A 15,057-nucleotide genomic window follows, 5' to 3' on the forward strand; every position below is an offset into this window, starting at 1 on the left:
AAATATATCCCCAAACATCACATGCACAATTGTTACAAATTAGGCATTGTTAGGGACATTTTTGAGAAGTGGTCCGAATGTTCTGGCTCATGAGTATATAGCACATTTCCAGAATCATATAAATTGTAAGTACAATATGTATAACAATAGCCAGTAATGTATTGAAAAAGAAACTATGGCTTAGCTTGTAAGCCTAAGAAAACAGAAAACAATGGATTTGATAATAAAATGTGTGATGTAGCCAGATGTGAATTTTAAAAATAAAGTCTACAAATTAAGTCTCTTCTTCTCACCAGGCGCGAGTTCCTTTTAGATTCCTTAATCTGATGGTTTAGACTGTCCAGCTCCATCTGACGAACATGCAGGTAAGATCTGAAACCACAAACATCAGCTATTAAATAGCTGTCAGATTCTGTGCAGCTCAGCTGTGCACTGTACATCAAGGCCAGTGTTCCCAGAGAATCTCAAAAATGCAGAAAAAGGATTAAATACCACCTCAGTTTAAAACAGGTTTTCCCCACTTACTTTTGTCAATTCCTGTAAGCAAAAACCTCTTAGAATACCCAGCGTACATGTACACTGATCAGCCATAACATTAAAACCACCTCCTTGTTCATACACTCACTGTCCATTTAATCAGCTCCACTTACCATATAGAAGCACTTTGTAGTTCTACAATTACTGACTGTAGTCAATCTGTTTCTCTACATACTTTGTTAGCCCCCCTTTCATGCTGTTCTTCAATGGTCAGGACTCTCCCAGGACCACTACAGAGCAGGTATTATTTGGGTGGTGGATCATTCTCAGCACTGCAGTGACACTGACATGGTGGTGGTGTGTTAGTGTGTGTTGTGCTGGTATGAGTGGATCAGACACAGCAGCGCTGATGGAGTTTTTAAACACATCACTGTCCCTGCTGGACTAAGCATAGTCCACCAACCAAAAACATCCAGCCAACAGCGTCCCACGGGCAGTGTCCTGTGACCACTGATGAAGGTCTAGAAGATGACCAACTCAAACAGCAGCAATAGATGAGCAATCGTCTCTGACTTTACGTCTACAAGGTGGACCAACTAGGTAGGAGTGTCTAATAGAGTGGACACGGTACAATTCTTAACCACAGTTGTTCCCTTGGTTAAATACATATTTAACAGACCAGACAGCACATGGACTGGTGGTTACATGCCATACATGAGTATCATGTGTACAATTATGTGTATAATTATGTGTACAATGATGTGTATTTTTATGTGTATTTTTATGTGTATTATCATGTGTATTACCAAAACAAATTACTCGTATGTGTAACATACCTGGTGAAATAAAGTGATTCTGATTCTTATTTAAAAACTCCAGCAGCACTGCTGTGTCTGATCCACTCATACCAGCACAACACACACTAACACCACCACCATGTCATTGTCACATAGATGGACTACTGTCAGTAATTGTAGTACTTCAAAGTGCTTCTATATGGTAAGTGGAGCTGATAAAATGGACAGTGATTATAGAAACAAGGAGGTGGTTGAAATGTTATGGCTGATCGGTGTATAGCTAAAGTCAAACACAAGGGACACGTTTGTCATGATTTCTGCAACAGTTACATTCTATGACAGAATGAAGATAGACATAAACACCTATTACATAATAGTGACAGAATTTGTGTCAGAAAGTGGTTGTGGTTTGAGTTTGTATTTAGCAGTGTATGCAGACTGTCGGTCAGAACTGCTTTGTACTGTAGTGTACAATCTGAGACCCCTCCTTCTAACTGTGGTTGCTCCAAATAGATCACATAGCTGCTTGTGACTCAGTTTGAGGAAGCCACATTTGTTTATCTACTTGGTTATTAATAGCTAAACAAACATTTGTCTGAAAACTAATTTAAAACCAGGATGAATAAAAGGCACTTTTCCATTCAACATATAACATTAAAGGATAAAAAGAGACTTTAATGCTGTAGCTACACATACTACTTGGGCAGATATGGAAAATGATGCACAAGCACAAACAAAACTAATGCGCTAACTCTCTGCTCTCTGCAGTTCGAATCTCTGCTATGCTGTCAAATATCCAGTTGGGTATAAGGACATACAATTGGCTGAGAGGTTGTAGGGGGGAGACACAATGACTAAGCATGAATTTATTACTGGATATGACTAGACTGTGTGAAAAAAAGGAAAAACAATAAAATAGAAAATAAAAAACATGAACATTATAAAGGAATACGTCATAACAGTTTTATTAGGGCTGTCGTTAATCGGGTTAATTAACGCGATTAACGCGTTAAAATTTTAATCGCGATTAAAAAAATTAATCAACATTAAAAAATTTTATCTAACTATTTTTATTTGGCATATACATGTGTGTCTCTGTGGTAATTATCTGTATTTCAGATGAATTAGGATGTAAAGCACATGAATTGTCCGATGATAAACTACTTATAGCGGTTTTCACTTTTTTTACGTGTTGATGAAAAGATGAATGAAATCACGCAAGCTTTGTAACAAGTATTTCCATTGGCTGCTAGAGCTGTCCATCAAAACCGCGTAGCTCCGCCTCCTCCCCCTCCGGTAAAAAGTGAAACTCTGCGTGATCTTTCATCTCTACAGGGTGGGCCATTTATATGGATACACCTAAATAAAATGGGAATGGTTGGTGATATTAGGCTTGTTCGAGATGAACTGCGCCTCGCCTTGGTGGTCAGCGAGAGCTGCCGGTTGCAGTTGGGGGAGGAGGTTAAAAGAAAGCCGTCAAGTCGGACAGTCGCCACCTGCAACCCACGTGAGCTACAGCGGATCTCGCGGCGTTTGCGTTCTGCGTGGCTGATGAAGCGAATGCAGTAGAAATAGCTCTGCTTTTGCGTGAAATCGAACTAAACATTCTTGATCATTGAGCAGGTTAAGCCCAGCGTTTGTTTTCCAAATCCATAGTGGTGAATATAGATGACCATAAAGTGTCAAAATAAGTTTCTGTAAATAAATATAGTTTTACTCATCACTCATTCACTCATCTTGTAGATTGTAGATTGAAAAAAAAGAAAGAAAAGTTCTAACAAACATGTTATCAAACACATATTTATGTTAATGAATAGATTTAAATATCTGTCTACAACAATTTAAATAAATAGACCTAAACTAAGTAGCCTATTTTTCAAGACTATTGAAACATTTCACATGAAAACGTAAGAATACATATTTCCAAATATATGGTTTGTTCAAGGTAGAATCTGTGAATGTGATAAACAATGTAAAAGTGTTCCAAAAATAATTAGATGGAAATTATAAAGTGCACTTAATCAGACCTTAATCATTATGGTTGTGTATATGGTAAATAGACTGCAATTATATTGTGTCAAAGTGGCTTAAAGTCCAAACTGTCTATATCAGGGGTCATCAAACTACGGCCCGATGCTTTAATTTGACCGGCCCCTTTAACCACTGCAGCAATACATGTTGTCTGGCCACTGTTCATCTTCGAACTCACAGTATTATAGCGGGGGAAAAATAACAGAGGAAAATTGGCCACCCGGAGTCTCAGTAGATTATACGGCAGCGATCCAACGGGTGGCGCTCCGAGCATGAGGGGAGTGATTGGCGCATCAATAGAGAGATGAGTGACCGCAGCCACTGAACTGTGTTGCAAAGTGGGATTTTGTTATGAAAATCCTCGTGTCCTGTGTTAATTTCATTAAAGCTAATGCTCTTAACTACAGGCAGTTTCAGGAATTCTTGTCTGAGCTGAAGATGTGCTTTACTGAGATCCGCTGGATGAGTCGGGGCGAGTTTTGAAATGTTTTAACGACCTGCTCCCGGAGATCAAGGCATTTATGCATCCAAAATCAAAACTCAAGCACATTGTTTAATTTTTATGCTTCTCTTTCCATTGCTCCCCGATCTCAATAAAACATGCACTCAAAGTAACTACCGTTTTCGACAGCATCTACTTCTGTGAGCAGACTTTTTCGAAGTTGAAACACCTTAAATCTCCAACCAGATCCAGACTCACTGATCAACATGTATTAGCTATTATGACTGGCAGCAGGGCCGGCGCTAGGGGGGGGGGCTGAGGGGGGCATTGCCCCCCCAAATTGTGTCTTTGCCCCCCCAAATTGTGTCTTTGCCCCCCCCAAGCACAATGCTGAACCAATCACAAAAATGCATTTTGTTTTACAGTGAAGATATTTCCTTGCTTATTCCTGATTGGCTCTTTGAGTCATATAAAAATCGGCAGACTGCCCCAAACAGTTCAGTTCGGCAGTATATGTTCTGTTAGTGTGAGCGAGAGGCAGGTATACTGGTAAACACTTTTTTTTTTACAGAATTAGTATTGTTTTGTTTTCTTTATATTTTAATTTCCCAATAATATAAATATTCTCACTCATTCCTATTTCCACGTTTGAATATTCTCAGTCTGTGTGTAGGTACATTTGTCAGCTTTGACTTAAATTTGTATTAAAGCCTTTCAAGAAATAGAGTTGTTCTATTAGTAATGGCAATTTAATTAAGGGGGCGTATTAAAATGAAATACAATTAGATAATCTTTTTTCTCCATTTACATAATCAACATGTATTTTTTAATCATTGGGTTTTAAGTTTAAGTTCGAAAACATGCATTTTTATTTCTTTACCTCATACATCACTTTAAGCCAGTATCAATAGCTTGGCTGTCATCATTCATGCACAAATCAAGCCTTGAATATATTTCTGGCTTCAAAAACATGACTATCAACATGCCCCCTCATTAGGTTTTACTGCCCCCCCCAAGCAAAGCAGTCCAGAACCGGGGCTGACTGGCAGTAACAAATATGGAACCTGACGCTTACTGTCGTCAGGCAAAAGCAGGCTCACAGTTCACACTGATTTTTTAAGGAAACACTGTACGAGGTAGGATAATGGAAATTATTGAAATAAATACAATTTCTGCATTATCATTATGAACTACAATTATACAAAGCACAGACAATACATCCAGTATACATAGTAAATAGCTTTTTTGGGTGTGTTTACTATTTCACCTGCGGTCCGGCCCCCGAAACACTGAAGAACAGTAATCTGGCCCTTTGGTTAAAAAGTTTGAGGACCCCTGGTCTACATAATTATTTTGTCTACGTAAGGACTTAATCACATTTACCCTTCTTTAGGCTTGTTCCAAAAACACAACATTTTGTAGAGGATGTTGTCCCCCTCTATAGGGGGACAACATCTAAATTCTCAGAATTTAGAGGTCATTTCAGACTCACCAAAGGACAAGTGGAGGTACGTAGAGTATGTGGAAGCCACATAATCATCCAGATGGTTTCAATGTTATCATGATAACCGTCTTTTCTCTCACTTACTATTTAGGATCTTATAAACACGTTTGGCCCTGTCTATATGAATCCACAGCAAACAAAATTGCCACTGACAAAGAGTGTCCTAGCCTGTCTATGGACACTGTCGAACCAGGAGTCATATAGGGGTATTTCAGACCGATTCAGTATCACAAAATCCACTCTTGCCAAAAATCTCCATGAGTTTTGTACTCTGGTAAATACACACATGGCACACCACATTTCCTGTCCTTTAGGACAAACCCTGCACAATTCTTTGTTAGGCTTTCAAGCAGCTGGATTTCCAAACACTATCTGTGCAGTAGATGGATGCCACATTCATATTCAGAAGCCATACTGTGACAACCCCTTGGCATATTTTAAGAGGAAACAGTTCTATTTTATCATTCTCACTGGATTTCTGAAAGCAAAGTTTAGGAGACTCTGATGCCTGCACATGAGGAATGTCCAGTCCATCAGCTCAGCAGTGTCAGCTTGTTGCATTCTACACAATGTTTGCTTGGAGCCAGGAGACCAAGGTGATTATGTGCAGGATAAAGAGAATGATGAACAGCATTCACTACAACCTCACAACCAAGATGCAGTTTATTATAGAGACATAATAAAAAAATGTTTTGTGTCATCTTTAACTTTATGCCTGTTGGAGATCATTTTATGTTCAACTTGCTTAACTGTTCACAGTAACAGTAATTGTGACCGGGGTGCCCAAATGTTCGCACACCACTGTATTTTATAGATGCATTGTTAAACAGTAAACTTCAGTATGCTCACCAATGTGCCCAGTATGATTCATTAATGAATAATGTGGTTAATAAGTACATTGTACAATTGTGTAGAAGTTTGTGCTTCTTCGAGCATGGACACATCAGTTATTTAGGCATTGATGATGAATAGTGGCTGTGGTTTATTGAAGATGAATCTCTTAACACAATAATCATCTGACAAGATTGTTTTGTTCTTCCAGAACAGCTTACCTTCTGACCTTGGTTCTTGTAAAGAAACATGACACCATGCTCATCCACACATTTTTATTCATGTAGCATTTTTAAAATGTTTACAAAGTTTACAGAGAAAAATGAAAAATAAATCAAAGTGTAATAGTAATAGTGGTAATAAAACAGTTAAGATATAAAATATTAAAGCAATTTAGATTGCTTTATATTAATACAATTAGAAGACAAGAACCATCAGAAGTTCTAGAAAAACATCAAGATAAAAAGATCTGTTACATTAAAGAAATATCAGGTAGCCTACTTGAGTCTTTTCATGATATGGAATGATAATTATGACATATGTTGCAATTTGTACGAAAATAAACTGTCATGCTACTAGAAAGCATGATAGTATTTCGCACATATCAGGTCTTTAAGACAAATAAACTGAGATTTACATTTTAGAATGAAACGAAACAACCGCCAGAGGATTCAGCGGAGCTTCTAGCCAATGAGGATTCAGCTCTGTCGTCATCAAGCCGTCTCTCAGGCAGCGCAGCCCGTGGAGAGCAACTGCAGCGACTGGCTCCGCCGCCTGCAGCCGCCCCGCTCTCGCGAGATTATAACGAGTCTGTCACCGAGACGCGCCGGTGGCGCCGACGCAAGTCGGACAAAAAAAACTAACCGGCATGCACCGTACCGAGCCAGGCGGCGATCGGTCTGCGCAGCGCCGGGTTAAGTCGAACAAGCCTATTAACTTCCTGTTTGTGGCACATTAGTATATGGGAGGGGGAAAACTTTTCAAGATGGGTGGTGACCATGGTGGCCATTTTGAAGTCGGCCATTTTGGATCCAACTTTAGTTTTTTCAATGGGAAGAGGGTCATGTGACATCAAACTTATTGAGAATTTCACAAGAAAAACAATGGTGTGCTTGGTTTTAACGCAACTTTATTCTTTCATGAGTTATTTACAAGCTTCTCTTTGTTTACAGCCATTGACATGTCGCAGAGGTTAACACGTGAGGAGCGGATAGAAATTGTGTTGATGTCTGGTGAACGCAGTACCCGGGTCATTGCAGCAGATTTCAATGCAAGACACCCTATGAGACCACCCATCTCCCATGCTACAGTTAGCAAACTGCTTGCCAAGTTTTGTGAAACTGGTTCAGTGTTGGATTTGCCAAAATGTGGACGCATGAAAACTGTCACTAATGAAGAAACATCAGTGGCTGTCCTAGCTTCATTCAGCAAGAGCCCACTCGCCGCATGTCACTGGAGAGTGGCATCAGTCGAACATCCCTTCGTATTAGCTACTCACAAATGGCACCCTTACAAACTCCAGCTGCTGCAGCATCTCAACGAGGATGACCCAGATCGGCGCACTGAATTTGCAGAATGGGCAAAACAAAAATTGGAACAGGACCCTCAGTTTACACAGAACATTTTGTTCAGTGATGAGGCAAACTTTTGTGAATGTGAATGGTGAAGTTAACAAACAAAACCACCGCTATTGGTCTGACACTAAACCACATTGGATAGATCCCTCCAAGACTGTTGGAACACAAAAATTTATGGTATGGTGTGGTATATGGGGTACAAAGATAGTGGGGCCATTCTTCATCAATGGAAACCTCAAGGCCACTGGATATTTGAAATTGCTACATGATGATGTGTTTCCCTCTTTATGCACTGAAGCTGGCACGTTCCCTGAGTTTTTCCAGCAAGATGGTGCACCACCACATTATGGGTGTCAGGTCCGAGCATTCCTAGATGAACAGTTTCCTGGAAAGTGGATTGGTCGTCGTGGGCCAGTTGAATGGCCCCCAAGGTCTCTCGATCTGACCCCCTTAGACTTTTATCTTTGGGGTCAGCTGAAGGCAATTGTCTATGCTGTGAAGATACGAGATGTGCAGCACCTGAAACTACGGATACTGGAAGCCTGTGCTAGCATTTCTTCTGCGGTGTTGCTATCAGTGTGTGAAGAGTGGGAGAAGAGGGTTGCATTGACAATCCAACACAATGGGCAGCACTTTGAACACATTTTATAAGTGGTCAGAAACTTGTAAATAACTCATGAAAGAATAAAGTTACGTTAAAACCAAGCACACCATTGTTTTTCTTGTGAAATTCTCAATAAGTTTGATGTGTCACATGACCCTCTTCCCATTGAAAAAACTAAAGTTGGATCCAATGGTCATGGTCACCACCCATCTTGAAAAGTTTTCCCCCTCCCATATACTAATGTGCCACAAACAGGAAGTTAATATCACCAACCATTCCCATTTTATTTAGGTGTATCCATATAAATGGCCCACCCTGTACAGTTCATTCAGGTTATTCTATCACATAGTTATGAACATGATTTATATTTGTGATGTTTGTAGTTTTCTAAAAACACATTCGTATCTGATATTTATATGGACTAAGCGTTTACATGGACTGTTTGAATTAACACTTTTTTTATATAGCTAGTCAATTACTTATAGATAATGTCTGCTAACTTGACTGTTTCAGGTATTTATAGATGTTTAAATGGTAATTTAGAACAGTATTTTCCAGTATTCTTTCTGCACAAACACAGTATTAAAGGGTTTTCTTAATAGATCTATGAAATAATCATATCTGTGTTTTGATGCTTTATTGATGCCTTATATTAGATCAAAACATTATGATTGGTGCACCTGTTTTCAGTGTCAGGGTCATGAACAGGAAAAGATCCTCACTTTTGTCAGATAATGTGCTTTCTACAATGAATTTAGATTTAATAATTCTATCATATTTTATGAATGTTTTATTGGTAAACACGTTCTTGCAATAACAATGTGCATAACTGTTCAAATTTTGCTTAATTATTAGTTTTCGATTAATTGAGATGAATACATATATATTTAGGGCTGTCACACGATTAAAAATTTTAATCGAGATTAATTTTGTTCTTTAATCGCGATTAATCTCGATTACAATTTTTTATCGTGTGACAGCCCTAAGTTTTATTGGATGAGTGTGTCGGGTTGAGCCTATCCTTTACAAAAATAAAAAGGTGAAAAAAGGAAGTCTTTTATTCCGCTATATAAATCTGGTGGTTATTCAGATGCCAGTTGTAGCCAATACCACTCTCACAACCTCTAAATTGCATATTTGTTGTGTTGCATAAAAATGTTTTTATGCATTTTATTTTTATATTGGTATTGGTGCTTTGATTTCACCACTGTACACCAGCAACATGTTTGCTAATAATAAATAAATGAAAATAACGTGTGTGTACGTGTGCGGTGGTGCTTATGGGTGTATACTCACTGGAGTCCTCTTTTCAGGGCCTCATAGACCTCATCAAGTCTCTCAGGCTGAGGCACCTTTGGAGGTGGCGACTTAGCAGAGAGGGTAAACATCCTACTTGCTCTAGATGGAGTCTTCCTCACAGTTGATGGGGTGCGAAACACAGAGAGGCTCCTAAAACACACCCAAACAATCCAAGTAATACAAAACTGTTAGGAAGCATTCCCTTTTAAATTCACTTTCCAGACCTGACTGCAGCCTATTCCAGCACAAACATCTTGTAAAATCTAAACAAACAAAACAAGTGTACAAAGTGATTTACAACAGAACCATTCTTCCACAAACAATAAGAACAACAAAAGTAAAGTTACATGACAGTTAAAATTACAATTCTGGTTTATAATATCTGTTAACTAATCACAAAGACTGTCTAGCAATTACTAATCCAGTTCTTTGTGGATGAGGAATCAGCATGTACACACTGGTTTTACAATACTACTCTCAGAAGGATCTCATATGTGGGATGGGGTGGGGTTGTCACTGATGAATTTCATTGTATTTTGTAAATAAAAAAAAACATTTAAAATGTGATGCTCACAACACCACACAGGTGAGGGAATCGTGATTGGTATAAAAAGAAGATCCACCAAAGGAGCAGTCTTTACAAGCAACTTTGGCTCACCACTCTAAGCCAAACTTCAGGAGAGAATTGCCGAGCACAAGAACATTTCTAATAGCAAGATTGCAGATAATTTAGTCTTTCACCTTCTACTGTTTATAATATCTAGCAAGTATGGAGAGATCTCAGTTCCTATAAGGTAAAGCTAGATACCACTATTGAATATGTATGACCTTTGAGTTTTCAGACATCATTGCACGAGAAACCGTAATGCTACTGTGATAAATGTAGCTACATGGGCTTAAGGGTAATTCAGAAAACCACTGTTACTTAACACAGTTCAACGCTGCATCAAGTAATGCAACCTGAAACTCTAATTCACAAAGTAGTTCACTTCTATGCAGAAATGCCTCCGAGTTCTCTGGCTCAAGCTCTGTCTCCTATTTACAATTTGTATGGTGGAGCATGAAGAGTAGAATCAGACAACAAAAACCAAAGACTGTTAAGCCGCTGAAGTCATGTATCAAGCAAGAATGGAGGAAAAACTCCACTTGCAAAACTGCAACAATTAGTCCTTAGTTCCCAAACTATTAAAAAGTCTCATTAATAGGTGACTGAACATAGTACTAAACATGTCTCTGTCCCAAAAAATTTGAAGTGTGTTCTACATGTGTTCATATTTACAAAATACAGTGGTACCATGTAACTTGATGTCCCCTAAACTCAAAATCTTTGAAACTCGACACCCTTCGTCAAGAAATTTGTAGCCTTAAACTAAACGTTTCCCTTAAACTGTTTTTTAATGGTATTTCAGTGTTTTTATATTATATTTGTGTTATTTTTAGTGTATAAGTGTCAAAAACAACACCATACTTTGAAACGTCTTTTAAACTCGACGCCACTTTCAGAACCAATTGACGTTGAGTTTCAAGGTACCACTGTACAATAAAGTTGGTCAGTGAAAACATAAGAAATCTTTTCTTTCTAATACTACCATTTAAATAAAAAAATTAAGAGACTGTAAAGGTGTGGTTTAACATGTTGTATAGTGAGGAACTCCAGTGGCCTGCACAGAGCCCTGACCTCAACACCACTAAACACTTGGATGGGTTAAGTTTAGAAATTAACTATGAGCAAGGCCTTCATGTTCTTCAACATGAGTGCCTGACCTTATGAATTTTGACGTGACTGAACACTGATAGTCTTAGATATAAGAACAGTTGTTTCTTTACATAATGTTAAAATGCAAACGTGTAACTTTAAAAAGGACAAATCTTTTCTTGAGCAGTTATGTTGGTCATGCTGAGTTGTGCAGTTTAAAGGAAACATGGGCTGTCCAGGATGTCCTGACAGGTGTGACCTCTCAACAAAAAATATGTGAGCAACTGGAACTTACCTAAGTGTAAATGTGTTTTTAGTCATTTTTTTAGTTTGTCCCTGCAATGCTGAGAACAGTCTACCACCGAAATAATATCGGTTGTAGGACTCCCATAATGGTCCCTTTCTACTGATAGATGAGGTACAGTTGGATTAACAAATGTGCACACAAGGGCTACAATCAGTATCTGTGCATTTACAAATTGTACTGGTACTGTAGATGTAGCTAATGAAATGACAAGTCCCTAGACACTATATGGCCAAAAGTATCTGGACACATGACCACAAGCTTGTTACCTATCCCATGTCAAAAACAAATAGTATTAAAACAGTGTGACCTCTGTGTGACCTGTGAAACTTCGAAGTCTGTTTGTAGAAATTTGTGCTCATTCATTAAAAAGAGCATTTGTATGGCAGGGCACTGATGTTGCTTAAAAAAGCCTCAATTGTTGTTCCACTTCATTCCACAACTGTTCAAAATGTCTGCAGAGACCTTGCTTTGTGCACAGGGGCACAGTAATGCTGGAACAGGAAAGAGCCTTTCCTAAGCCGTTGCTGCAAAGTTAGAAGCATATAATTTTCTGTATACAATTCATTTCTTACTGGTATTATTTCTTACTTCACTAAACCATGTGAATTTAATAATTAGATGGGGTGCAAAGCATCTGCAAATGGCATGTTTCTGGTGTGGGTTTTACTGTAAACGCTGTTGCTTAAAATGGTTCCACCTATTAATGATTCTTGCTGGATGATGTGTAGAAGTATTTGCATTGACTAACCTGTAGGGCTTGTCGTGGGAGTTGACTCCAGCAAAGGACTGGCTCCTAGTGATAGACCTGGCAAGGACCCGGCGCGTAGGCCGTGCAGAGAGGGACATGGTGGACACTGCTCTGGAGGGGCTCCCTGTAAACACACAGCAAAAGAGAATATATCAGAGGATGTGCAAACAGTAATGAAATCAGAACAGACATTTTGTCATCATGTTTTAAAATCATTTAGTGACCAGCTCAATGTGTTGATGTTTATCTTATTGTTTTACATTACTGCCTTGTTCACTGTTTGTATTAAATATAGACTTGTTAATATGATACTTACATTTATGTTATTTTGTAGTATGACACCATGAGCTTGTCAATCACTGCTAATGAATCACTTTTATTATATTTTTATATGTTACTTAGCATCCAAAAGGACACTAAAACAACAATTTTAGTTTGTGATGTAGGTCTACAAACTATGTATATAAACATGTCATCTATCTGTGAGCCAGCTGTTTCAAAAACACGTCTGTAACACTAACAGATTAAAATGAGGCCCACTTCTTCAAACACCGCATGTAAACAACTGCAAACTGCTTGACAACTCTCCAATACACACTAAGCTCTTCAGGTTTTGCCTTGTTGCTAAGTAAGGCCTGTCTGTGTTCCAGTTCCTGTGGAGAGATCATGGAGGGTCACTGCTTCCCACTGGAAACAATAGTTTAAGAGAAGCTCCAGAAGTGCTATTCTGATTAGCTGGGAAACATCCTGGACACCACCCATGCCAAATCTCTTCCTTACTCTCCTTCCTCACTACTCTGATAGGTCAGTTCACAGCCAGTAACAGTGTTCTGTCTTGGTTTCTGTAAAGTTGCTTTGATACAATGTCCATTGTAAAAATCGCTATATAAATGTATATATTTGACTTGACTTGACTTCTGTATTTGCCATTCCAGAGAACGTCACTCGGTTACTGAATGGTTTCTAATCAGCAGCTAACTGTGTGTTAAGATCAATGCAAGTACAAAATAATTAAACTAGAAAGAGTGTATTTTGTATTTTCTACTAAACTGTTAAATGCACACAAGTTAGTACAGTGTGCAGTTCACCCTCTTAGCATTAGCACCAGCTATGCACCATTTAACAATATCTGGGCTGTCACACCACAAAATGTACTCTATACTCAAAATGACTATGTACTATTAACCATCTGCTGCTTCCCGCATTTCACATAATTCCTTTAGCCTGTCTTTATAGACAATAAATGCCAGGCAGAGCAAATTTTACTTTGATATAAATGTACAATAAAGCTGTCATTTTATACATAAGATTTTGTTCACATGAACTGAATTTCTTCCTGAGCATAATGTAGTTGGACTTTTATGACTATTTATTAAAGCTGGGTCCAGCTCAAATTAGAACTAAGTGAAATATTACACACATCATATGTTCTGAGCAGGCTCCATTTTAATGAGTGCATACTTAGTACCTAGATAGCCTTCTTCTACTTAGTCTACTTCAGGGTGAAAGCTTTTGGCCAGCCAGTTAGACCTGACTAAATCAAGCATTCAAGTAGTATAAAATGCATACTGCTTACAAAGAACATGTTTTCCTATAAACTTCCAGTCAGAAAAATGCACTGATTATGATCCCTCCTAGCTCCTAAACACGGCACTAAGTGGAAATCTCTAAAAGGTAACTTGGCACCCTGTCTGTGGTGTATTCTGGGTAGGCTTTGGACCAACCAGAACCTAAAAAATATGAATAACAATGTCTCTAAAGATGAATGGATGTTATGGCACAATAAGCAGTTTATTTTTACCCATCTTATAGTGCCATCAGTCAGCCCATCTTCATTCACACCATGGTGAAATAATAGGGTAATTTGCTAAAATTATGTTCATAAGAAATAAAGTCCCCGATGTTGATGATAAGCAGAACTTGCAAGCTAATGTAAAATGCACCAATGAGCAAAGCCTATTCATATAAATTGGGGCAAAAGCTAATTACTCTATTTATGGACTAAACAGGATCTGCGGTAAACTCTATTGCTTGATGCCTTTAGGACATATATCTGCATTGCAGATGTAGTACTTCTGAATCTTGTAACAGTAAAGATTAAAGAACTTCTGTGTGTTTTTTAATGATGAGAAGCTTCAGGGAAATTAATTTTTTTGTCCATTTGATAAGTGAGGAACTGTCCTTAAGTTACATTTACATTTATGGTAATTAGCAGATGCTTTTAAGTCCTAAGTGTCTTATCAATAGTGACCATGTACAATCCAAACAAATGAGGGTTAAGGGCTTTGCTAAATGATCCAACAGTGGCCACCTGGTAGTGGTGGGGCTTAAACCAGTTCAACTCTGCAGGATCTACTTTGCAGCTCTGGTATGGTATGATTTCTCTAAATGAGTGTCTGAGGTTTAGCTCTCTACATAAAGTTTGTACAAGCCCAGACTAATTAGATATGAAGACAAAGCCCCATGTAATTAACACATAGATCAGAAAAAGTTTAGAAATAAAATAGTAATTGTCCAGTGACTTTTTACAGCTAACATTCAACAAATCTACAAATATATTTTTTTTCCTTCTTGCCACCTGTTAATGTGGCAAAAACACAAACAGTATGCCACTGTACACTAATCTGAGGAAGCCAAGAGGAAGTTGGGCACAAATGTACATTGTGTTTACAGCATGTGAATGTAAAACGGCTCTTTGTACAACTGGTTCCAACAGCAAGAGGAAGTGGCCATGCTAATAAAGC

General features: G+C 38.3%; 1 protein-coding gene across 6 annotated transcripts in view; it reads right to left on the bottom strand.

The window, feature by feature from the left end:
• Positions 1–15,057, bottom strand: part of ripor1 (RHO family interacting cell polarization regulator 1) — a 124,330-nt gene that overhangs the window by 43,451 nt on the left and 65,822 nt on the right. For all 6 annotated transcript variants that reach the window (XM_063004108.1, XM_063004109.1, XM_063004105.1 and 3 more), the window contains exons 2-4: positions 12,314–12,437; positions 9,560–9,712; positions 294–372 (exon numbers count right to left, since the gene is read on the bottom strand). In XM_063004108.1, coding sequence (XP_062860178.1) covers positions 294–372; positions 9,560–9,712; positions 12,314–12,411 — 330 coding nt within the window. In that variant the 5' untranslated portion in view covers positions 12,412–12,437. The remainder of the gene's footprint in view (positions 1–293; positions 373–9,559; positions 9,713–12,313; positions 12,438–15,057) is intronic.

The sequence above is a fragment of the Trichomycterus rosablanca genome, chromosome 11 (assembly GCF_030014385.1).
Source record: "Trichomycterus rosablanca isolate fTriRos1 chromosome 11, fTriRos1.hap1, whole genome shotgun sequence".
NCBI lineage: Eukaryota > Metazoa > Chordata > Actinopteri > Siluriformes > Trichomycteridae > Trichomycterus > Trichomycterus rosablanca.